Source organism: Macrosteles quadrilineatus, unplaced genomic scaffold (genome assembly GCF_028750875.1).
Source record: "Macrosteles quadrilineatus isolate MER2022 unplaced genomic scaffold, UCM_ALF_1.0 Scaffold_2__2_contigs__length_208266976, whole genome shotgun sequence".
Taxonomy (NCBI): Eukaryota; Metazoa; Arthropoda; class Insecta; order Hemiptera; family Cicadellidae; genus Macrosteles; species Macrosteles quadrilineatus.
In genome coordinates, this window is record NW_026542595.1 from 204,427,836 (window position 1) to 204,454,848 (window position 27,013).

At 34.3% G+C, this 27,013-nt stretch overlaps 1 protein-coding gene and 1 long non-coding RNA gene across 3 annotated transcripts; one reads left to right on the plus strand and one right to left on the minus strand.

Moving 5' to 3' along the window:
* Positions 1 to 502: 502 nt before the first annotated feature.
* Positions 503 to 18,586, plus strand: LOC128986676 (endoplasmic reticulum lectin 1). Of its 2 annotated transcripts, XM_054407161.1 has the most exons (10): positions 504 to 834; positions 2,062 to 2,151; positions 3,424 to 3,504; positions 6,364 to 6,499; positions 7,357 to 7,609; positions 8,644 to 8,764; positions 10,074 to 10,130; positions 12,392 to 12,547; positions 13,046 to 13,285; positions 15,756 to 18,586. In XM_054407161.1, the coding sequence occupies exons 1-10, from the start codon at positions 688 to 690 to the stop codon at positions 15,978 to 15,980; spliced, it is 1,506 nt and encodes a 501-aa protein (XP_054263136.1). In that variant the 5' UTR covers positions 504 to 687; the 3' UTR covers positions 15,981 to 18,586. The 2 variants fall into 2 exon arrangements, with proteins under 2 accessions (XP_054263138.1, XP_054263136.1); XM_054407163.1 differs by lacking the exon at positions 10,074 to 10,130 and having other exon boundaries at positions 503 to 834.
* Positions 18,587 to 21,515: 2,929 nt separating this feature from the next.
* Positions 21,516 to 24,041, minus strand: LOC128987631 (uncharacterized). Its single transcript, XR_008490260.1, has 3 exons — positions 23,936 to 24,041; positions 22,072 to 22,149; positions 21,516 to 21,720 (listed from the first exon to the last, which is right to left on the minus strand). It is a non-coding gene; the product is annotated as an uncharacterized LOC128987631 (long non-coding RNA).
* Between the last annotated feature and the right edge of the window lie 2,972 nt (positions 24,042 to 27,013).

Sequence of the window (27,013 nt, forward strand, 5' to 3'; positions counted from 1 at the left end):
ATCTAATATTTTTCTGCAGGCTCGTATAGTATACGAGCCTATTCCTATAATTTATATTATTCATTATTTTGGCTCGTATACTATACGAGCCGATTCCTGAATTATCAAATAATTCGTAAGCTTGGCTCATAGTCACTATGATCTGTAGAGTAAGCGAACCTTCCTACTGTATTTTTAAATATAATACACGAGGCTCATAGGCACAATGATTTGTAGAGTAAGTGAACCCTCTTCATTTACTTTTTATTTTCGATAGGCTCGTATAGTATACGAGCCTGTAGTGCAAGTGAACCTTCAATATTATTTAAAAAGCTCGTATAGTCTATGATCTGTAGAGTAAGTGAGCTGTCCCCATGATGGCTTTTGTTGGTGATTCTGCTTTTCTATACCAGAACCAGATGTTTTGATCAGCTGTTTTGTGGCACACACCGAGCCAACAAACGTCACTCCACTCGCCCCAGACGCCACAATTCAACCAACCGCTGATCAGTGAATTTGTTTGTTGTCGTTGTCATAATTGCAAAAATGTTACAAAGTCGGAGTCGGACCACGAATCAAATTTGGCTACGTTAAGTTTGTTTACATGTTTATAATTTTATCTATTTAATTATTCTGTTATCTATTTCGTTCTATGTAATTATACTTACCATAGGTTAATTTATTACTACAAAGTATCAGGGAGTAAAAATGAGTATCATTTCCTGCAACATTTTGTTGATTTTTTACTTAGGAATATCATTATTGTCAGGAGTGTTGTGTTCTGATATCCAGGGATTTGATGATACCGTGTTGTTTAAAATTAACTGGCCAGGAAAAGACAGTGCTGACCTTTTGGTAAGTTGCAACCTTTTTTTGGATTATACATAACCTATTAAATGGTATAGTAGTAAGTTTAAGTTCTTGCAACCATAAAAGATAGGCTAGGCTGCCAGAGTCCCTAGGCTAACCATCCATTATTTTGGCTATTGATGAAGACCAACTAAGTTTATTCCTAAACTAGATTTTAAAATTTAAAAAAATCCAAAATTAACCTAGGTTTATTGGATATAAGTTTAGTAACCTATATTTTATAATGTATTTTATAATGTAGAATTTGACGTTAATGACTTGTATATTGTAAGTTTTACAGGAAATAAATTGATCTTATGTCTTATGCTAATTTATATCATCTAGGCATGAATAGGTTTTGAGATACGCAGAGGATACATGTCTGGTAACCGGACTACATTATACCGGTATGGTCCGGTAGTTGATTAGACGTCCGGCAGTTACTGTCATAACTTAACCTAACCAACCAAACTTGCTGATAATGAAAAAATCGAATGAAGGTTAACTTAAATTGTGTTCATAAAATAAAATTATAAATGCCAAAAATTCTAACAAGATGTAAGTTACAGTTAAGAAGGAATGGCATTCAAAGGAAAATCTTTGACAAAAAGTTGAAGTTACCTACAGATGGGATTTGAACCAGGGACCTCTTGCATATCAGCCAAGCACTCTATCCACTACACCACGTACACCGATGGATTTACATCTTATCGTTGTGGTAATGGCCCTGGTGACGTCACTGCCGGATGCCTAATCCACGTCGGGTTACCCAACGTGTCCTCTGTGTTTGGTAGTAGGCTATTTGGTTTGTTTTACTTCCTTATTAGGTTTGAACCAACGTCTTAAGGGAATTTTTACTTTAATTCTGAAGTCACAATTTATTTTTAGGGCTCGAGATTGTTAAAAAATTCCAAGGGTTAGTGTTTTGATAATAATTCTTAGAAGTAAGAAATTGGCCAAGCAAAGTCATGCCTGAATTGTGGTGGATTGGGCGAAGCTTGTATAACCGTTTATTGCAAAATTTTAGGTAGGCCTAGCCTAGATGTTTATGTGATTAAAATCATGAGGGTACTATGAATGTCTTCATAGCTGGTACAAAAGGCAGACTGCAAGAGAGAACAACCACTTTAAAAAATTAACATCAGGATTTTTTCCAACAAATTTTCAAATTACTCATTATACTTTATGATTAACTTTATTAACATTAACTTTATGATCATCCGACTGTTTTAGGAGGTTCCTGATAGTGAATCTATGACAATCGTTACAAGTAGTAAAGAGAAATATAAGTGCACAATACCAACCACTCGAGATAAGTCAAAAGTAAGTATGGTAGGCCTATATAATCTTAACACCCTAGTTTTAGTCAAAACTGGCATTTTTAAATAAACTGTATTAGTACTGGAGACTAACTAAGGTTTATCAACTTTAATAACTTGTAGGTTATCCTTTTAATAACACTGTGTATTTTGACAACCGATCAATTTATAGCTTTGGCTAACTAAGAAAGTGTCAATTAAAAACTGACACCTACTTCCTCCATCTTAAGTGTAGCCTAAAGCTGAACATAAAATATTTTTCCCATTTATGAGTAAGACGTTACCGTTATACATTATACGTATATACTAGGCCTATATATTATTATAGTAAAATTATACGGTACCTATACGTTAGGTTTGTTTATTATTAATGTTGCAACATAGCCTAAAAAAATCTGATAGTTGGTTATACTGTAAATATAAACAGTAGTTTTTGTCAAATATTTGTCTCGGTTGAACTCACCAACGTTTTGCAAGTAGGTAGGTATTTTGGGTAAGTGACAAGTAAACTTGAGTCTCTCAAAGATATAGTGCCAAGATTTAACACTTTGAGAGCTGATGACGGGAATTGCCGCTATTGCTTTTACATTGAAATAAATAACTTTTATGTTTAAACATGTCGACCGCACTAATAATGTTTACAGTCTTATCCTGTAGAAGCCTAACTTACTTTCAACTGTTATGTTGTAGGCCTAGGTTTTTTGTGATATTTTAGAAAATTTCCCTATAGGGAAGTATTCAAGTTATTACCATAGGTGGCACGGTAAGACCTGGGCCCGGGACAGATTTACTTTTAATTTTGATGTCCCCAAAGGCCAAAAACAACATTCGTTCAAATGTTTATATATAACTTACAGTAAAACGTCCGTGAACGCGATAACTTTCAGTAATTTACGTTCAATTTTGATGAAATTTTGTTAAAAAGTGTAAGGCGGGATAAACTTCAATGAGTTCGCAAACCAGCATGATCAGACAATGGGAACAGGGTTTTACGGGAAGTTTTATGGGGTAAAAATGGTTTTTTTCTAATTTTTGACCCTTAAAACACAAAATTTCTATTTAGACCTTTTTAAAGAGCTGAAAAAACAAGCGAACTCATTCAAGTTTATCTAGCCTTACACCTATACACCAAATGTCATCAAAATCTGACAAAAATTATTCAAGTTATCGCGTTCACGGACACACAAGTGCTGCTAGTTCGAGCCTGTAATATTCGATTTACCAATTACAGTTAACTGTCAACCATGGTTTTTATGAATAATATTCATATTTTTAGGAATCTGAAGAAACATATGAAGGACCCAATGCCTTAGAAATTCTACAGCCTCTTTTTCAACAATCTTCATGTACTTATCGAGTGAGTAAACTTCAAAGCGAAAAAAATATGAAACTTAATTACTATTTTAGTGTAGGCTATGCCTTTTAATGTCTATGCACTTTGGATGTTTGTCTAACATTGTACAGTTAATTGAATAGCTTAAAAATACCTTAGTCATCTGTAGTGTCTAAAGTGAGTGAAGGTTGAAAAGATACTTTTGGCCCTTATTACTTACCCAAACTAAACATAATTACAATTTAACAGAAATAATATTATTAAACCTGTAGTTCACAAATTACTCATATTCCAGTTAAGCTATCCAAACAATACATTACATACATACATACAATACATTGGTCCAAAAACCTTAAATAACTTATCAAGAAGTTTTACATACAACTAGCTGTAACCCGCTGGCTTTGCCCCGTTTAACTTCTTAATTTTCAAGATGATCTCGTTCGCATGGCTCAATCACGTCCTGGTTGAAGTTCATTCGCTACGCTCACTCACCTTTAGGTTGGAGCTCGTTCGCTACGCTCACTCACCTTTAGGTTGGAGCTCGTTCGCTGCGCTCACTTGCCTTCAGGTTAGCTCGTTCGCTACGCTAACTCGCCTCCAGGTTGAAGTTCGTTCGCTACGCTCACTCACCTTTTGGTTCCAAATTAGCTGTTGTCATAAATGTAAAAGAAATAATAGTGCTGCACCCTGTTGGTAATCCTTGTAACTTTAATGTCCCCAGAGGCCAAAAACACCATTCGTTCAAATTTTTATATATGTATATATATATATATAGACTTACTAGCTGTAACCCGCGGGCTTTGCCCCGTTTAACTTCTTAATTTTCAAGATTATCTCGTTCGCATGGCTCAATCACGTCCTGGTTGAAGTTTGTTCGCTACGCTCACTCACCTTTAGGTTGGAGCTCGTTCGCTGCGCTCACTTGCCTTCAGGTTAGCTCGTTCGCTACACTAACTCGCCTCCAGGTTGAAGTTCGTTCGCTATGCTCACTCACGTATGACGTATAAGTACTTATTTATTTATTTTCCTATGAAAGATTAAAACAAGCAGCTGATCACAAACGGCAAAATTACGTCATTGCCGTCTTCTATCGTGACGTCATGCTGGACGAGCATTACGGCCTGTTTTTTTAGTGTGGCCTTGACATCATAGAACAGAACCAACTTGTTTAATTGAAACAGCTGTTATGATTCATTAATTCCATTTCTCATAAGGTTAACATGGGAAACTCCAGAGCCACTGGGGCGGAGCCGATTGGACGGATCACGAAATTGATGGTGTATAAACCTATTCCATGAAATTCTACACGTATGTACCAAGTTTTGTGGCAATCGGTTCAGCGGTGTCTGAGTTTATCACTGCCAAATATATATACAAACATCCTCTTTTATACTTATAGATAAGACAATTAAACGTTACGAGCTGTTGGCCCGTCCTACGTACGGGATTGAGAAGTCAAATAAAACTGACCAATAATATTTCCATTTCTAATCCAAGCAAAGTTCAAGCAGTTAACCATTTCCTGTAAACAAAAAGCTGCCAAGATGAATTAAAACATGTACACATTGTTATTTCCCTATTCTTTACTCAAAAAGTCGAACAGAAAAATAATTTGCATAATTTTTCCCTTGATTACTTGGGGGGCAGAGCCTCAATTTGTATACATCAGTGGTTATAGAATCTTGAATCTTACGTATTTTCTATAATCAATGCCAAAATCACAGAATAATAAACTAACCTGTTAGTTCTAAAGAAAACTTTTATATTCAACCAGCTGTTAGTTAAAACAAATTATATTGCACTAAAACAAACTTAAAATTTTAAAGATTGCTCTAAAAGTAAATTAGAACATCTATCATTACCATGAATATTTAAATAGTTTGTCATCCTCTTACCCATAAAATGGACGTATCAATGAGCATAGCATTACACATAGTATAAATAAGTCAACCCTATGCATGTAATTATTATCCAAATGCTGAATTTGTGTCACATACACGCTTAATGTTTACAGCTGTTACGTTAAGCAAATGATTTTTATACCAAACGCTAGTGTAGAATGATAGCGTCGGCTGCTAGTCTTTTTAAATTTTAAACTTATTTTCTAAAAAACTGAAACCCTAAAATTATGGCTTCGACATTCCCTAGTTCTCAAAATTATCTTTCTTTCAACACAAAAATCCGTCAAGTGGTTGATCCAGAATCGTGAAATAAAAAAAACCCTGTTTCGTTTTAATATTATAGATGGTACTTCAATTATAAATAGTCAAAGGCAAGACAACGTCTGCCGGGTTCAGCTAGTTATCCTAGAAAATCCTTCAAAGTTTAGACTTACTGTAGGCTACCATAAAAACATGGCTCAAAACTAAATGAGGGTTGCTGGAATTAGGTATGAATAAACCTAATGATGTAAGTTTTACCTGTTAGTATTAAGTCATGGATTTAATTTCATTTGACAATTTGTCCTGTCATTTATATTATGTACTGACAATGAAAATGAATGAATAAATCAAATAATTTACCTTTGATTATTGTTATTGGTACCTAATCAAAGTTTACTCTTGCTAATCCTTTGTGACTAAGAACTTTGGAGACCAAGAAGAAAACTACCTTTGGACCCACCAACAAAAATAAGTCTTACCGTAGCCTGCAAGATATATTCATTGGAAAAATCTTCATGCCTTATTATTAGTTAGGCATGTGTATTACTCTTACACAAATATGTAAATAACTTAAGAACCTCTACTGAATTGCGTAAGTTGGGAGAAATATTTTTAATGCTTATGGCTATAAAAATTTAGTATTGGAACAAACTTGTTGAATTATTTTTTGTGAATATATTAGACTCATTACATTGCTAATGGCTGAACCTGTTTGTAGCTGGAGTCGTACTGGACTTACGAGGTGTGCCACGGGAGATACGTGCGTCAGTATCACGAGGACAGAGAAGCGACTCGCTCCAAGACGCAGGAGTACTACCTCGGCCGATGGGACAAGGCGGCTCACCAAAAGCTGAGTAAGTTGCAAAAGAATATTGTAAACTTCGTGATATTTATCTTTGAACGCATTAAGGGTTAGGTTACAAGTGGTAGACGAGTTCATAAACTAGTTAGAGCATTCTTACCACGTCTCTAGAAGGTTTAAATTTTAGATTCAAGTCGTAGGCCTTGACCATTAATGATTTATAAATACTGTAAAACGTACTTAGTTTACAATTACAGAAATAGTAAAAAGACTCAAAAACCTAATAAATTAAGTTAAAGATGTTGAAACTGATTGATTTTTTCACTAAAAAGTCATCATCACACCAATAGGCTTGTTTTCTTTTAGTACCAAGCTACTGAGAACCGACGTTTAAATGTTTTTTGTCGTGAACCGGTAGTACAGTACCAACACACCACTACTTTATACACAATTATCTTATGGAATTTTTACAACCGCCACAGACTTGTTATGGTGGTGGATGACATGTTATCAAGTGTAAATAGCACTATTTTAATTTTTTGTATTTTTTCTATGCCAGTGGCATTTTTTATTTAAGTCAAAGTGAGATTAAACGATTTTAAGGAAAAGCGCTACAAACCCAAAGTTCCGAGACGCAAAGTCGCTAACCACTAGGCTAGCAACACCCACTGTCTTCCTACTGCCGTTGTAAACAATCTGATCAGTGAAAATCCAATGTGATTAATAACTTGGTAAGAAAAGTGATGACTAATCCTGATAATTGCTCGTAAGAAGATGTTTATAGGCCTCGTGTGGTAATACCTACTGCTACTATCAGACACCCCAGTGTTCCTGCTTCACTCTACACTCTAACAAGGACCCTAACCTCCAACTTCAAACAAAGACTTAAATAGTTTTTATTGTGTCCAGGTCAAGAATTGGACGCAGGACTACACTATCCGCCTCCAGTCAAGAAGCTTGATGGTCTCAGTTTGCCGTACATCCAGCTGAACCTGACTGACGGCACAATATGTGACCTCAACGGTCAGCCTCGTCGCACAAACGTTCTCTACGTCTGCTACACTATGGGCAAACACGAGATCTACTCGTTCAAAGAGACGTCGACATGTCAGTACGAGATGATAGTGTTGTCTTCATTGCTCTGCCAACACCCCAAGTACAAGTAAGTGTTTGAATTGTTCTTAGTTCTCTATTTAAGTGTATTTTAGTACTCTTAAAACTAACTTAGAGTATTTTTTACCTAAAACCTTGATAAAAAAAGTTAACAGTTCAACCCTCCTAATGAGATTGTTGTTTGTTTCTCCTAGTCCCAGGTTTGAATTGTTTCGTGTACAGGCACCGTGGCATTACCCTTCAAACTTTTTGATTCAGCGATTTAATTAAGCCTATTTGTATTAGCTTTTCACCTTGTGAGCATAAAAATCCAAATTATTTTAAAACAATTTTTGGTGTGGCCATACACACAGTAAGGGTTGGCAATCAGGCAAATGGCTGATTTGAGTCACATCTCATGAAGAATTCAAATCCATCTTCCCAACTTCTATCTGAGTTATGAAAGTGCTATTATACCAAAGATTTGAGATGCCGAGGTGTTGGATTCTGAAAGTGATTTTATGTCATGACATTTATATTTTTTACTTGACTTTTACATGCAAAACAAATGAGCTAAAGCTATTTACACATACTAAAGGGTAACTGTGTTAGCAAAACAAAACAATTGATTATGCATACAAATGGCATACTTAATGGTCTTATCTTGTAAAATCGGTCCTGATATAGGAATGTTTTAATCTCGACACTGTTTAATCCATTCATCCTCGTCTTTAAACTCACCGTTCTAAAGTCTTTTCTTATTGATAAACCCACCTTCATCGTCATACTTTCCCGGTGATTCAAAATCTTCGACGTAGTGTTAAATGGAATTCCAAATTCCCTAGCTATTTCTTTCACCTTTTTTGCTTTAACCCATCATCAACTGCTTTAATCAGTCGTCTTTTTTCATCCTTTGTAAACGTTTTAAGTCCTCGCTTACCTGACAACAATAAGTCTGACGCGCACAAAATAATCTCGATAAGTAGCAGACATAACAGTACTAGCCATTGCCAAACAAACAGGAAGTTGGACTTTCATACTCTGAGATGATTGCTGTAAAATTATATTAGACTAGACCATTAGACAAACCTATTTTGGTTTCAGACCTCAAGACACTGGAGAACATCCTATTAACTGTTTGCCAGTTGATGAAGCTCCAAGGAAACCAAGGAACTTGAGGAAATTTGAGGCTGAGAGCTTAAAATTGCGTCGCCAGAGACTTTTGGTGAGTCTCTAATGTTTTTCCCAGCCCCGTGGTTTGCATGAGACACACTATTGGCCCAATAGAAAATTTTGCCTCCTCTCCCTTTTCTTGATCTAAAATCTGGAATCATGTGTTTTGGACATAATCAAAAATATACCTAGAGAAATGAGCGTTAAACCCAAATTAATTTAAAATGGTAAATTATTGTGTGGTCAATTACTACGTTAGTTTCAAATTTTTAAATTTAATTTATCTTTTGTAACCTAAAATGTTAAAGCATTAACTTTTTTGTCTCTCTGTTCTTATTACCCTTTTACCCTAGTTTGATTAATTTGGTTAAAAGAGCAGTTGGACTACTTTCTGGGCACTGACATTTTTGGAAGAATACCAAAAATTAAACTTATACTCCAGCCTTTTCAATATTTTTACTATCATGTTTGATGAACAGTTAATGTTGGGAATTCTGGTGTCTTGTTTGTAAGTTTTAAACTATCTATTAGGATTTAGAGCTAGAGAAAAAATTCTAATCTGTTGCTGTTCTATAAAATAAAAAAAAGCCACTTTGTCACGTCATGTATATATACACTGCAGCAGCTGTGTACCGCTGGGGGACTTGGCGGGGCGGAACGCTGCCGCGTTCCTTAATAAAATATCAAAAAAGTAGGACACTCTGAAGGCGTCAGCTGCTCTCAATGTTTACCGTATATCAAACATGCAACAAAATTTATAGTTCTTGGTTATTTATAGTCAATATATAAAAAGTTTGGATAATAAAATTTTTGTTGTTGTATTGAACTCTGTGAAACAATGTAGAAGCGTGCTTGTCATTTAATTAAAACAAATTTGTATTAGGCTACTGAAATTATTGTTTTCATGCATAGTGGTTATAGTTGAATCTGAATCTTTAATTTTGTTTTTTAACTTGCATTTTTGGTCATAGGCATATTTTTTTATTTGAATAGCTAACTTTTCCATTCATTGATACATTATAGTTACTGATATACATTTCAACTTGCTAATAAACTTAGTAAATGTGTTCCTTGTACGTATGCACTTTCATCCTGTAATTGCACCTTTTTTGTTTTGCTTTATTAATATTCATTTTAATTTGTAATTTACTAAAAGTGTTACTAGACCTATATAAACTAGAAATGTTAAAAATGTAAATTATATAAACGCAAAACCATAATTTATCATGCTCAATAAATGAATGTACCAAATTTAATAATAAAAATAAAAATAACCAATGTTTACAATTTCCTAAAATGCAGTTAATTTTTGTAACTTAACACCTTGCACATGTTGAAATGCAAGTTTTGTTTATTCTTAGGAAGACGAAAGACTCAAGAAGGTGTTTGCGGTTTTCAGCATAGATAAAATCGAAAAGGTTTGTTTTCATTTTGTGATAATTTTAATAATTTTAAGACTATTATAAGTAAACCTGGTCGTAATTCTTTTTCGGCTTATAAGCAAGGGGAATACATTGTTTAAATTACTTTGTTACATAAAACAAATATACATCCCTGTCGGTTTTATTGTGTAGTGGTTGATTTAGTTTCCTCACACTGGGAATTTTGTTTACAAATGTAGCCTATTAGGGGGTTGAAGCAGTTGCTAGGGTTGAAAAATATTCTGCTGTAACGACAGGGTGAAATTTGAAACAAATGAAGGATTATGAACTCTAACATGAAGGTTTATTCATTCCTAACCTGAAAACTCCGTTGATCTATTTCTCATGGACCAATTTTTTTAGTGGAGCTGAAATTGGTAGTTGAAGTATACATTAAATTTACATTCTTTTAAAAAGTTTTTTTTCAGCTTTGAATTTTTTTTTTGACAATTTGTTACCGTGTATTTTGTGCCTAGATGAGTCGTAAAATCCTGTTGATGCTGTCATTACAATTTTGTTTGCTTAAAACCTTTCCCTTACGAAAGTAACTGTGTAACTTAGTAAACAAAATTGGGTTTAAAAATCCAAACCCAAGTATTTCTCTTGAGTTATAAGTAACTAAATTTATTTTTGTCAACTCCAAATAACCGTTCCATATTATGCAATTTAAAAATCGCACTTCAAGTTAATTAAGTCATTTGATAATTTTTTTCAATCATTTGTTCATAGTAGTTTTGGTTCTTTTTTGCATATTTGTTTCTAACATGTATTTCTAGCATGAAACCTTATATCTTATGTAGTTTCAGTTGTGGTAGTGTGCCAACTCTTTATGTTTGATAATTAATGTAGATTGACTTTCACAGCTTGTAGTTTTGTGTTTATTTGACTTTGTTACAAATTTATTACACTACTTGATAAAACAACAGGGTAATTAAATATTGAAATAAATTTCCATGTTCAGCCTTTGTTGATTGCCTTTGTTAAGCGAATTTCCCATGTAGGGAATAAGCTATTTTATTCTAGGTTTATCCTGCGTACAGGTAAGAAATGGTCCATACAAATAAAAACATATCAATCGTGTATATTCACACTCGATTCTTCCATCGGCACTTGGTACAATTTTAGTATCAGTAGCCTACAATAAAATTTCGTAATACTACGAAGTTGTACCAAGTGCGTGCAGAGGGAAGAATGGAGTGTGAATATACGGGATTTATCCAGCGTCACACGGAGTTCACCAGAGAGAATCTTTTTAACTGCTGATCATTTATTAGAATTGTTTATTCAAGAAAGTTAACATTTAATTGTACTTTTATGCATTTTATATTCATTTCATTAATTTTTTCTATCTTTTTTTCAGGATGTGCTTGGTAAAATGTTACTTTTGAAATAGTGAATATTTTCCTCGTTTCCTGCATGAAGAACTGTTCTAAAAACTATTATGTTATTTTATTTAAATAAAATATTTCTCTTCTTAAATATTTTTCAATGTGAATTTAGCATTTTATGTGGCAAACTAGTTGTTGGTTAAACACAACAAAATAACTAAATTAAGTGCCTTTATTTTTTATTTATTTCAACACATGAACCAATTAAGAGATACAAACAAATAATCAATAAGTTAGCATCTTTTTAGGTCACAACAACTAATTATAACAAAAGCTAAGGAGAAGGATTCAAATTTTAGACCGTAGCACATTCTGCGAGTGGCTTATTCAACCATGTTATTTTTTTATAGTAAATAGGCTATAGCTGGTGGTACTTCACATACATGTCTTCCTCAGTATCCAAAAGCGAAAAGTCTACTGGTCACGGATAAGTCACTGATTTTACTAGGGGGTCACAGAAGTCAGTGGAAAGTAACGGATTTTCATTTTAAGATCCATGACTTTTGGTCATGAAAAAAATTGGGCCTAATAAAGTTCTTCAGGCCTGTCTTTTGTTTTGCACCTTTCTGCAGGCAGTGATTAAGTTTATAATGAGAATCAGTGAGAGTGAACATATTTTGGGAGATGGCAATCTGCTCAAATGTTACACATTCAACAAAATACAACATAGTACAAAATATTGAATGCCCGACTATCTCATGTCACTGAAAATTATTTTCTTATACTTTAGTTATATAGTCGCCCCCTTCAAAAGTCGCTGAAATTTAGATCAACTGGTAGACACCCTGAAAAGTCAATATTGTATTTTTCCTGTTATTTAACAACTTGTACTTACCCCGTTGGAAAATTGTTACTCTTCTTTGTACTCAGGATGGAGAGAACCGAGTAAGATTAGAACTGAGAGCTGTTGAGGAGGACAAAGACGCCCCAACTCCTCCCCCCACCCCCTCTAGTCCATCACCTGACGTCATCACAGACACATCTCCTGTCGAGAACTTCCTGTCTGGCAAAACTTGTCTACATGGGGTGAGTCTTATATGCTAGCTAGTTAGCACTGGATATTTGATAGTGCTCGCCTGGTAATCAAAAGGTTGCTGGTTCAATCTTGAGAAATGTCTTTTTGAGCTTTTTAATGGTTTGAAATTGGACTCAGCTGTCCCTGATCATTGGGCTTTGAAAGAATTATCCTAGTTGTTGAAACAGCTGACCTTAGTCAGTAACAAAGCTACAAAGATCATCTTACACCATTGTACACTCATTCTTCACTCATATTTGGGTTTTCAAATACGCACCTAGGTGGTGTCCCCTTCTCAATAATTGATCTGACGACGCTGTTTTACCAGCCACTAATATTGGCAGCTAGTCTATCAATTGGTACTGGAGTCAGGTCAGGCTAAGCTTATATGTTTCTTTAAAGTGTGCAAATTTACATGTTGTTGTTTTATAATAGCTCAAGTTAGTGTTTTGAGATCTAAAATCCAATTACCACTTCTGTTGTATTTAAATTGGTCTTATATACTCTAGGGTTCTGGATGGTGGAAATTTGAGTTCTGCTACGGCCGCAGTGTGGAGCAATATCATGTGGAGCAGGATAACACACGCACAACGGTGAAACTAGGCGTGTTCGATCGCGAGGCACACATTGCGTGGCTCACACACAACCCTCACAAGCGACCCAAGCCGCTGCCCGAGCGACGTCAGCTGTCACATTACTATGGAGGTGGCAGTCTGTGTGACAAAACTGGACTGCCTAGGGAGACTGAGGTATGTAGACAGTTCACTACTGTAGAAACTGTTCACGGCTTCTACCTTTGATAATGATTCTTATTAGTGCTTGTAGTTTAAAGTTTTTAAAACACTGTAAGCGTTTCAGTTAGTCAGCGATTCTGATGTTTGTAGGGTCATTTGATTTGTAGGCTACTGTTAGGGTCTGCGAACCACACTTTTAGCGAATTTCCCTATAGGGAAGTAGCTATTACCGTAGGTCTCATGGTAAGACTTAGGCCCGGGACCGATTTACTTTTTCATTTTAATGTCCCCAGAGGCCAAAAACACCATTCGTTCAAATTTTTATATATGTATATATATATATATATATATATAGGTATATATATATATAGATTTATATATATATATATGTGTCCGTGAACACGATAACTTGAGTAGTTTTTATCCGATTTTGATGAAATTTGGTTTGAAGGTGTAAGGCGGGATAAACTTGAATGAGTTCGCGATCCAGCATGATCGGACCATGGGAACAGGGTTTTATGGGGGGTTTTATGGGGTAAAAATTGGTTTTTCTCACTTCTTACCCTCAAAACACGAAATTTCCCAATTTTTCTCTAAACCTTCTTAAAGAGCTTAAAAAAACAAACAATTCAGTATATCAAAGTGTTTTTGTACGGTTATTGGTTACGGAGAAAACTAAAAAAATGGTAAATTTAAAATTCCCATGTTATTCTTATGGAGAATATTGTAAAATGTTGTAGTTTGCTTCTTTATGGATATATTTTGATCAAACTTGGCAAATTTATTTATTTAATAGTAAGCTATCAATATTTTACTAAAAACACACTACTTGATAAGTTTCCTTGTAGCAGCAAACCTAGGTACTCGTTTAACCCAATCCTATACTCTAATACGAGCAATGTTTGCTTGTATGTATGTATGTATGCTTGCTTGCTTGCTTTCTTGCTTGCAGAAAGATCTCGAAAACGGCTCCGACGATTTTCTTCAAATCTTGTAAATAGTTCATTTTTGGCCTGAAAACGAGTTTACTGCAGTTAGAACTGCCAACAAAAATCTAATTACGTAGAAAAATGAAACTGAAAGTCACATTTTTTTAACAATAGTCTTATGGGTTGCTAAGTACCATGTTGGTTGAATTCAATAACAAGGAAAAGTAAACAAAAGGCTTGTAAGTTGTAACATGTGTTCATAAAAAGCGATCTACCCACATTATACTGGCAAATTACAAACAGCACAAAAGGAAAAACATCAGTTGTTACTATTGAGCAAAGATTATACCGTACTGAAGATTACTCGATACATTGTAGTTAAGGTTAGCATTGCGGAGTGTGAAAAGCGTCTGCGGCAGTTGGATTATGTATCTAAAATACTAAAATACTATGGAAAGGGAGAGGAACAGGTCCGCGACGTGGAAGTGGTGAAGGAAGTAGTAAAGGCGAGCAGTGTGGAGGAGTGTGGGAGCTATTTGTGGCAGTTGAAAAAATGTATCTGCTATACTTAAATATGCTAAGAGAAGAAAAGGAAACAGCTCAACAACGTAGGGAATGGTGACGCAAGTAGTAAAGGCCGGAGTGTGGGAACTGTTAATGACGATTATAAGGTATCTGAAATCCTAAAATGCTATGGGAAGGGAGGGAAACAGGCCCGCGACGTAGAAAGTGGTGAAGGAAGTAGTCAAGTTGAGCTGTCCGTAGTGTGGGAGCTGTTTATGATGATTAGATTAATATATCTGCAATCCTAAAATGCTATGGGAAGGGAGGGAAACAGGTCCACGACGTAGGGAGTTGTGAAGGAAGTAGTAAATGCGAGCATTGTGGATTGTGGGAATTGATTAATGTATCTGCAATACTAAGACTGCTTTCAGAGTAAACTAACGATTTTTCCCGAGCAAAGCTCGGTCCCTAGGTACTGTTATTTAAATAGATCAATTGAAAATCAATTCGGACAAATGGAAATTCGCTTAGACGGCAGGTTTGCTGCGGCGGGGGTATTTTTGTTTTGGGTTGGGTAAAACATTTTCGCTCTTCTCTTGGGTCTTGGGCCAATATCGTATTGTATTGGAAAGTATTGAAAATTGATCTAAAAAAATATATTAACTGTAACACCACAGTTGGCTTATACAATATTTTACATGATCTGCCCCCATATTGCGGTAAAATCATGAACTTCTTCCACAGTGACAATGAAATTTTGAAAGTTTTTCGCAGTCACGGCAAAATCAAGAACATCTTCCGCAGACAGAGCAACTAGTGAACGTCTTTAGGAAAAACGTGAAAATCACCTACTGTCGTTGCATAATGCTCAATGATATTGCTTCACCCGACCCGAGTTTTAACTGAAAATTACTTCCGTTCTTTACCGACCCCTTAGACCAATTGTTGGCCTGCAGGGAAGTGTAGACCCCTACAGTTTAATGTTTATGGGGTACTCAGACTGGTGAATGCACTGACAGCTTTATGTAGTAACTGTGTCTATTGTTGTGTAGGTGAAGCTGAAGTGTGTAGAGAATAGTTCCCCAGGCGCTGTCAGTCTATACCTCATTGAGCCTCACACTTGCCAGTACATCCTGGGAGTAGAGAGTCCTCTAGTGTGTCAAATGTTGGCCAACGTAGATGAGTACGGACTACAACATGAAGTCAGCTCTGCAGATTTGGACGATGCAACTGTGTCCGACGATGACATCTCCGAACTCCCGCGAGATGAATTATAGTCCTTCCATGTGTTTGAATTGTTTTTCTCAAATTTCAATGAGAATAACAACTCATTACTCAACTGTCGCATTGAGAAATTCTTCAATTAGATTTGAATTAATTACTTAATGTCAAATTATTTTTCTCGGTTATTTCCCTAACTATTTTTTGCACGGTTAGGTTAGGTGAGGTTAACATAGTTTTATGCATAAATTATTCACTATTTTTATCTACTTAAAACACTTTGATAAGATGTCATTGACGTTTGAATACTTTTGCAAAAGATTCAAACCTTCAGTCTACAATTATTCAACTTCAATTCCTACTTAGTTAATGTTTTTTTTTTTATTTGAAAAAATATGTAAATGACAGCACTTGAAAAAAATATGAAATTAGGGATTGAAATGTTAGAAACTCATTTTAAGCCAATTTGGGAAACAAATGGGAATTGAACAAATTTAAATACTATTGAAAATTGAAACAAATTCTAGTATAGCCCAAAATAAACTCTAATAGGACTAAATCCAAGGTATTCTTTCCTATTTTATCAGTCTTACAAAATACTTCTTGGTAATCATCAACCTGCTTGCATTTAAAAGTGAATTATGGAACATTTTTAAAATCAATTTTCACATTATCAGACAGTATATCTCGTACCTAGGGCCGAAAATGAGGTTTTGCTGGCTCGAGATAGTTTATAAGGTCGAGACGAAGTCGAGAACTTAAACGATCGAGAGCTGCAAAACCATTTTGGTCCGTGGTACAAACCCTATTTTTCACCACACTATACCCTATTACCCACAATACTATTCAACACAATAATAATGTACCTACACTAACTATGTGAAGAAATAATTTGAGGAATCAGCAAAAATAATAATAAACAGTTGCTAGGCAGCGGTGACAAAAAAACAAGTCTATTGCAATGCTATGGATACAGTTTGTGTATTTAATATACATTATTGTTTAAAGTAAATAAGCGAACATTTGATTTTACGGCCCTAGGGATGTAAAAACCTGCTCGGTCCCCAAAATGATGATGACAGCTAGCATGGCCAGCAAAACGTAACTTTCAGCCATCAATTAACGTATGTATAACAGTTAAAAACATTATAGTGTGGTGCAATAGTTATTTGTGTAACTAGTGAGCAAAGTGACACTTTGCTGCACACTAGAGCAATGTTTACAAACACTGTCAAACACTATACAAAACGTTTTTAGGTTCAGCTGGCAACACAAATAGGTGCCCTAGAGAAAGTAGTCACCGGTCCGTATCACTCCGCTATTTTTTCCACGGCAAGCAATGTGCTCCGCGACTTGAGAAAATAGTTCCGTATTTTTTTTTTTATTTGAAGTGGTTTCCATGCTTTAAAAAATGCTTTAAAGGTATTTTCTTGGTTATTAAGATTGTATGAATGTTTTAAAAACGTTTAAAAGAAAAGTCCAGAAAGTTCAGAAACACCGAAACTATAAACACGAAATGACAGATTAAATCGTAGTTATAATAGTCAATCAGCTGCTCATAGTATTATTATCTTTAAGTGTTGCCAACCTATTTCCAAGCGTACACGGATTACGTGCATAATAGAACCACGCTGTTTTGTATTGTTTATTGTTTTGTTGGAATCCTGATGTGCGCCATGTGCAAAGTATAAACCGCACGACAAAGTATAAACCGTACGACAGAGCATAAATATGCAGCAATTAGCAGCTTTCTGTACTATAAACAGTACAAGGAGGCCAACTTTGTCGGGTGACTGTAGGAAAAAGCCTTTTCCATCACTAACCATTCCAACATAACAAAATCACCTGATCCTTTTCAAAACTGGGGTGATAATGATGTGACAAAAGAATGTTAAAGTTATGAATGACCAAAACCTAATTTAACTACAACTCGGCTATAACATTAATATAGCAATGGGAAGTCTATCCAAAGACGAAAAATATATGAAACTATGTTAGAATTACCTAACCTGTCCAAATGTATGCAATAATAAAAAAAGTTCTCTAGTCTCTTTACTGAATTTTTACTGAAAAGTTCTAATTTTTGCAATTTTCCTCTATTGGTTTTTTAAGTTGGTTGTTAGAAAAGAAACAAAGAAAGCCCTATAAGTGACACGCATGTCTAATAGAACCCATCACATCGCAATGTAATTGCAAATAACATTGTGAACTTATGTTTAAAAGAGGCTGATTCCTCAACATAGTGATTGCCTTGTCTTCCTAGTAGTCAGAAGGTAGCTGGTTTTATCCTGATAAAAGTCTGTAGCTTTTTGACGGTTTAAAACTGGACCTCCGTTCTGTCACTGGATCGTAGGGCTTTTAATACATCCTTCTCGTAATGTAAGGAAACAGCTGGCCTTACTCAGTCATAAAGCTACAAGCAATAAAAATCATCTCTCTCCATTCTACAGTCTTCTGTCAGTCATATTCAGATTAAAATATGCAGCTTTGTGTCCTGCCTCAATTATTGGATTTCAGGGGTTATTGAACCCACTAGACATTACACTACCAAACCAATTCAAAGATAATAGCAATTTAGAAAAAGATTTACTGTACACCAGAAGTGAATTAGAAATGCTGGAGAACATGTTTCTCTTCTGAAATGTCAGAATTACATTATACATTTTTACTTTCTCCCCCTATACCATAGTATATGGAGAAAGTATTGTTTTCGTCAAAATTTTCGAGTTTGAGTTTTGAGTGGATATTTTCGTTTTGGGTCCCCCTGGACCCAAAAAAGTGGTTTTCGAAGTGATGTCTGTGTGTGTGTGTGTGTGTGTGTCTGTGTGTGTGTGTGTCTGTGTGTCTGTGTGTCTGGATGTGTACAGAGCTAGAGACTACACCTGTGGTCCGATTTCGATTAAATTTGGTATGTAGGTTCTAATCCATGGTATCTCCAGGCGTTTTTTTCATTTTTTTGAAATTTTGATTTTTAATGGGGTTTTTCCCATAAAAACCCATAAAAAAACCGGAAAAATCAAATTTTCTCAAAAATGGACCGAACGATTTTGATAAAAATTTAGCATGTTGTAGCCCTTTAAATTCTTAACAAAATGGTACAAATCCCATTTCTGTAAAAATTACGGTTCAAAAGTTATGGTAAATTATGTTATTTTCCCATAAAAAAAAACCCATTAAATAACGAAAAATAGGATTTCAGAAAAAATCCGGTTTTGATTTAACATAGTATGTTACGGTCCTTACAATTTTGAGAGTTTTTTTCATTTTTTAGACATTTTTATTTTTAATGGGGATTTTCCCATAAAACCCCATAAAATAACGGAAAATTCGGATTTTTCCAAAAATGGCCCGAACGACTTTGATAAAAATGTAGTATGTTAGAGCCCTTTATATTCTGAACAAAACGGCACAAATCCCATTCCTGTAAAAATTACGGTTCAAAAGTTATTGTAAATTATGTTATTTTCCCCATAAAATAACGGAAAATCGGATTTTCTAAAAAATTGGCATAACCGATTTGATAAAAATGTAGTATGTTATAGTCCTTAAATTCTGAACAAAATTGTACAAATCCCATTTCCGGATATGAGGTTGTTGACAAACTTATGGGAGAAAGTATGTGTCAGAATGCTGATACCGTTTATTAGCTCTTAGGATCCAGCTGAATTTAGCAAGCACTGGAAAACTTCATAGCAATGGGACGGGTTCTACTATGAATATATGTCACAGCGGCTATTTGTACAAACACTTATTTTGGACATTAAATTACTTATAAGACTTTAATAGTTTTTTAACAACCAACAGTAAAAAGAATTCAGCCTATTTCCACATTAGAATTAATCTTCACAAAATTATAAAAATGTATGTATGTGTTTTGTGTGTATTTATTTTTGAGTGTGTTTTCTGGGAAGTATTTGTGTTCTATATTGAAAATTGCACAAAAGTTGGCTATACATACCAATTAAATGTTTTTAACTATTATAATCCTAGCAATTATACCTAATCCGTCACAAAATTTAGGCATTTTAGGCAGAAAAAATCTATACCCTCCACTTGATCTTACCTCATCAATAGGTAGGACAATAGCTCAAAAGCTGGGGTTTGCTAAAACGCCAATCAGCTGCAACATACACATTAGGCAAAAAAATTACTAGGGAACTTACCCTCAAACTGCCTTAATTTTGTGAACGGACTATAGTCATGTATAATTACTGTTACTATATTCCTTTTATAACTTTGTGTATTTTATTTGCTGTGAAGTCTTTGAAAGACTAATAGTTGTAAGGTAAGACAGGATAAACCACAATATTTTTAACTAAAATGGGATTTCGTTATTTGGTTATGTGTTATGAGTATTTTTAAATTGAATGATTGTGTTTTGTAAATAAATCAATAGTTATTGTAATGGGGAAGGTAATAATTTATTCCCTGTCATGATATTGAAAAGGAGAGGCCTCTTGCACAAATTGTGCTGATTAATAGGGTCCAAAATCTGTTTTGGAGGCAAAATGAATCCAGAGAAATAGCCTACACATTTACCTTTTCAAGATTATGTTTGTTTTGTTTATTGAGAAAACATGACTACTAATTAATTTTTCTTTAAACAACTTTTTTTTTTATCTACACAGTATAAAGAGGGATTTACGTACCTCAATCAGGTACAGTTGTAAAAAATAGCCTATTTCGAATACATTTTCATAAACTTTGTTTACAATCTGACTGTGGTTAAACATGAACGCGTTGCAGAAAGTCAACAGTGCCGGAAGGTCAAATAAATTATACTTGTGCCGATAGGTCAAAAACTACAATGTTTGCAGTGTCTGTAGATCAAAAATCCCAGTAAGTCAAATAATACAGACCGTGCTAAAAACATAGTATATGTTAGAGCGATTGACACATTGGGAATTTGACCTAATGCAACAGCAGTTTTAATATAACGAAATACGATAAAATATAAGTTCAGTTTCGCTCATGGGGAGCACATTTCGTTTACGTATAAGCTGAGTTTGATTATAGATAAATATATGCCGATGCTTGATGGCAAATCTGTATGATCTGTTGATGGCGAAACACGGACTGTATTATTTGACTCAATGGGATTTTTGACCTAGAGACACTGCAAACATTGTAGTTTTTGACCTATCGGCACAAGTATAAATTATTTGACCTTCCGCCACTGTTGACTTTCTGCAACATTCCCGCAACAAACACCTTTATGTGCTTAAAATCAAAATCCCAAAAAAACCTAATGCAAAGAGTTTTAAATCTTGTTTAGCTAAAGGGAAACTTTAATTTAAATTTAACAAAGCTAGTATCTTAGAGCAAATAAATACAACCAGCTATGTGTTCTAATTTAAGGATAAAGGTGTCCGTTGAAGACGAAGATAAAAGCAGTTCTTTATCATGAAAGTCCAGAAAGGCATGTGCTATCGAAGGTGTTGAAATTAAATTAAATGAAAAATTATTGACTTAGTTTTTGAAAAGTAAGATTATTCTAGAATAAGATTCACTCACTGTATTCTAGAAAAAAAGCATTTATACATTTTAATATTGATTCTAACAATCACACAAAGCATTAAAAGTTCTTCTGCAGCACTTTGACAAACAATTTTATTTCTACATATAACTCATGTTACTGATTACAACCATATAAAACAAAATTATCACCTTACAATCCATGCAAATGTGGCTAAGGAATTTGAATATTTAATACGACAGAAGATTGGTTTGTTGCATTTTGGTTCCCAGCAGGCTGGGGTCTGCGACAAAGATTCCCAGCTGCGAAGGCCAAAACTCCTGCAAAAATCATTATTTTTTTTGTGGAAATGCTGACACAAAACTGGTATTTTATTTACACTTACTCTGCTGACTAAAAATAAACTCGTTAAATTCTTCCCATCCAAGTAACTAATTAATAAGCAGTATTAACACCCGAAAACTTAATTCCAAAAGTAGTTGAGCTCTCATTTCCTTATTTTCTATATCAAATAGGTTTAATCAACATTTAAAACTTTACTGGAAAACATGGATGAACCTATATAGCATATGCAGAATCGAGCAAAAGTATTAGCACAAAATAGCTTTGCATTAAAAGAGTAAATCGGGTTGGTTGCTGGAGGGATTATAATGAGAAAAATATTTACTTACCAAAAAGAAGCAAAAGACATACAGTTGTACATATCAAATCTGAGGCCAATAAACTTGTATTATTGTTGTGGTCATCATCTGAAAATGAAATAAATTGTTTTGTGATAACAACGACAACATAAACCTACATGAGCCTAGGTTTTTAGGATTTTTAGTGAGGATAGCAGGCTTACGGTACCTCTGAATGAAAAAGAGTTCAAACTGGTAGGAAACACACAACTTTACATTATACACAGAGCATTCAAATATTTCACCCTCTCGAACAGCATTTTCATCTAAGGAAGGTATGATTTAAAGAGAGTTTTTCAGGTCTGTGAAATATTAAAACTACGCTGTTGCTTTGTGTCAAGTTTGGTCTTTCTTATGCCTATTTGGACTTTTTCTCATTCAGGTGTGTTTGTTATAGTAGTTTAAATAGTAAGTTTTAATAATTAATTTAAACCTACGTTGTAATATTAAAACACCCTAAAGGCCATGTGACACCGACATATGCCGCTCCCACCGCCGGAGTACCGGGCGCAGATGTTTTTCCTCGAGCCATGTCACACCAAAGTTTGCGTCCGCAGCGGGAGTTTTGGGATTATTTCATTACAATTTATTTTACATAAGAAACACATCTTACCTGTTTGGTATGACATGTAAGTTTTCTGGTTTTTAAAGTAGTAAAGTGTTTAAGAAGCATTGAATGGGTTTATTTATTTGTTAGCGTACATAAAAAGTGATCTGTAATTATTAAAAAAATTTAATTTGGACCTTATGTTGGAAGTTCAACCATTTTAAATATGGATAAGGATAGGTAAATTATCCACTTTCAGGGTTTTGAGCGTTATTTTTTGCTACACTACAAAGACTAGGCCTATTTACTTTTGAAATAAAAACATACGACTATTTTAAAACTAATGTAATATTTTTGCTAAACCTTATATTAAAAGTTCAAGTTTGCATTGATTGTACAATTTTGGTTGTTGCAAGTTGAAACAGTTGATGAAACAATACAAAATTGTTTGTTAACGTCGACAATATAAAACATTTGATAGGAAACAATAATTTTTTACTGAAAACATTATTTTTGCATAGTAAAAAAAAGTTATTTTTTCTGGTGATTAACGTATACTACGAAAATATACAAAACAACATACATCATCAAACAAAAGAAACATGTTAAATTTACTTTCAAACTGTATTAATCTGTATTATTTTTAAACTTTATAGCTTGGCCATTCGAGATGCCCCTTTGCGCATGCGCCAGACAAAAATCCCGCCGCGGTAGTCAAACAAAATCGCTGAGCACGCCTGCGGGGGCGTGGTAGTGCTGTGTGACTTGGCACATTTGATAACATGGTTAGCGATTTTTCAAAATACGCTCCCGCCGCGGGAGCGAGCTCGGTGTGACTTGGCCTTAAACAGTCTTGAGGTGTTCATTATTTTTCATTAACATTTTCAAAACGAGAAGCCACCTAGCAAGGAAGACTAATTTTGGGATATTTGTCAAGAGGGGGTCATCAATCTGGGGAGCTAAGCTATAAGGCTATAACATTAGATTAAGCAATAATACTTGATCTAATGTAAAAGAATACACACACCAGAATGCATATTTTAAGGCAAAGATATAAAATGGCTGGACTAAGATCAGCTGTATTTAGGCCAGGACCATTGAAGCCAAATTTTAGATTCAGAGGTCCCACTTATAGATTGCAGGGTGTTCATCAAATGCCTAGAACAGCCTTTGACATCAACCAATAGTGATGTGTAAAACCACAAACTTCAACCAAGTTCCTTTAGGACTTTTAAAGGAAGTTTTACTCATGTTGTAGCTTTAAATTTGTACTACATCTATTAATTTATTACGAGTGAATAGGCCTACCTCTAAAAATGTTTGAGCTATATTTTCCACCTGTAAAGTGAGAACTGTTTGAGTTACTTTTGTTAATGTTGTTTTCAACGCTTGAAGTATTTGTATCAGCATTTTTTAAGCTCTGATGTATGGTTAGCATTCAGATTTTCATTATTTATAATTAAATAACTTACGTCATCAATCCATAAGGATTGATCATTTATGGATTGATGACGTAAGTTATTTAATTATTTGATAACTCAATCCGTTGTGCTACAATCTCAACATTATTCATTATTTATCTTCAACATGCTCTCCAGGATCAGCAGCATCTCTCTTACTCAGGTTGTGTGAAGGTGACAAGTCATAATCAAAATGTGGTGATTCAGTTACTTGTTGCAGATCTTCCACAGCAAATAGAGCTGACATGATATGTTCTATCAGATTTGAAATCGCTCTTAGGAAGAAATATCTGGTCATCTCACTCTACAAACCGCGGATCGATCACATCTTCAAACTTTGGTGTAGTGAACTGCTTGACTGACGTTTCAACTGAGGTGTTTTCATCTGCTTTGAATTGTATTTCACCAATGGGATGATGGGGTGCAAAATTAATTGTGTGGTTTTCGTGAGGAAGTTTGGTAAAGTTTGAGGATGAATCAAATTTCCCCTCAACATTGTTTGCTTTCTCACTAGTTGGAGATATAGTCAACGATGATTTATTCTTGGAAAAGTTATAACCAACATCTGTTTCAACCTTGTCAAAAAGGTATACTCTTGATTTTTCAAGTTGAAACGCCAACACATCGTGGTGGATGAACAAGACAAACAGATTCAACCCTGAAATTGAAAGAACATAGGTAGTACAAAGTAATACGATTAGCTTGAAAATATTGGCCAATTCAATTTGTTCAAGTACAGATGATCAAAGACAAACTTTATGTTTAGTAATAGTGTTATATAGTCAATGGTAATAGCATTGACTACCATAAACTACAAACTACCATAAAAAATATGACAGTTGGATTTTTTAGCTAGAAGCGGTTGAGGTATGGTGTAATATCTTTGCATTGCAGATGAACCTTTTTGGCTGTAGGCTGTAGTGAGTGCGATCCATCGATGTATGCAACCTAACATCGGTGGTGTTAGGTTATATCTTTGTTATATACATCGAAGGTGTGATCATTTGTTCAATGTTCACATGTCAATTTTTGAGGTCAAATCAATAAAAACAAACTGGCATGTCGTCAATCAGGGACAATGTTGTATTACTTACGAAAGAAATTTCATTTAAGATCAAATGAATTAATTTAGTATGTGTCATTGTCTGATTTATTAGAATTAGAAAACATTCAGTTAGGCTACTGCATTTTATAAACCACACTTGAATCTTGCTTCCTTGGCCTATCGTACAACGTTTTCCGAATCGTAAATCATCATTATGTCCCAACAGTTTATTATGTGTATCCCAGTCAAAGCAACTACATTATTCTATTAATATAATGATCAACATTAATTTTGCAAGAAGATTCAATATTTTAATATCTGCTCATAATAAATTAATTACTGTATTTTCAAAGCAACCATCACTTAATTTGGAGGAAATTTAAATAACAATTTGTTCATTAGTTGATTTGGAATTAGGAATCATGTCTCTATTTCACAGTAAATATTCTCTAATGATTAGCTAATGACAAAGTGATTCATCAAATTCCAAGAATATATTATGCCAGTTTGTTTGTTTTGATTTAACCTCGCATTAAAAAGGTTCATCTTCAAAGATATTCCAAAACAGCTTAACCACTTCTAGCTAAAAAATCCAATTGCACTGTACAGACTTCTCAATTTTTCACCCCACACTGTAAATAAAACATGTGATTGGAATTTGTTTTGATTTTCTGTTTATATTTGGTTGTTATTTCGTCACCAGCATAGCAACCCATAAAGCCCATGTTAATTTTTTGTTAATTTCAAATTCATTTTTTGTGCTTATCTTTGAGCCTATTTTAATTTATAAAGGGATTCTGCACACCTACAGGAAAATAGCTTTCTAACAATATGCGTAGATTTTCCCTACGATGTACACGAGCTGAGAAAAAAGGTTTTAAAGAAACATGCTTGCCTATTAATATATAGATAGAAGATAGATTCTAACAATCACACAAAGCATTAAAAGTTCTTCTGCACAAGAAATTTTATTGTTACAACTAATTTTTACTTGCTGATTAGCCTTATCTTAGTATTGGTGAACTCTCAATAGAGTACTAGAGGTATTGCCTTATGGTATTCGTCCCAGGAGTATTCCCAGGAGGAGTTTCTTGCTGCAGCCCTCTGCAATGATTGCCCAAGGCTAATCCTGCAAAAATCATTATTTTTTTGTAGAAATGCTGACACAAAACTGGTATTTTATTTACTAGTTAATACATCCTTACTCTGCTGACTAAAAATAAACTCGTTAAATTCTTCCCATCCAAAGAAATTGTGGTCAAATAGGTTTAATCAACATTTACAACTGTAGGCCTAGGTACTGGAAAACATGGATGAACCTATATAGCAGAAAAATGAAATATGAAAATATATATTTTTTTTTTTAGGTTTACAATTTGTAAAAGCAATTTTCTTTTCTTTTTCTGTTAGTTATAAGGTAGTTAAGTTGCCAAGCCACAACTGACATGTAATTGATGTATGTACAGATTGTCTAAGTCTGGTCTGGTGTAAGAGTGGACCTATGGTCCAAACCAGACCAGGGTAAATAAAAAAATTGTCAAATTGTCTCTCTCCAGAAGCTTTAAATAGTATAATAAATGAGAATACGGAGATGTAAGTAAATTTGTAAGGAAACATGGAAATAGTAAGTCATGACAGTTATTTTTTATTTACTAATTAACACATCTTACATGTTATGTTTAATTATCTTAGATTATTAATGTACATTCACAAAAATAGAGTTGGTTGATATTATTTTAGATGGATCTGAATGATTCACCTATTTTAATCTTAAAGGTTTTGTTGACCAGAGGTAAGATGATTTCTAGCTTACATACATTTGATAGCTAATTTTGTAATTGAAGTAAATATTTAACTTACACAAAATTGTTGATTGCAGGC

Coding starts and splice junctions, on each gene's coding strand:
- LOC128986676 (XM_054407161.1), top strand. CDS start 688: ATGAGTATCATTTCCTGCAACATTTTGTTGATTTTTTACTTAGGAATA. Junction 3,505..6,363: donor AATCTTCATGTACTTATCGA/GTGAGTAAACTT, acceptor ACCTGTTTGTAG/CTGGAGTCGTACTGGACTTA. Junction 6,500..7,356: donor GGCGGCTCACCAAAAGCTGA/GTAAGTTGCAAA, acceptor TATTGTGTCCAG/GTCAAGAATTGGACGCAGGA.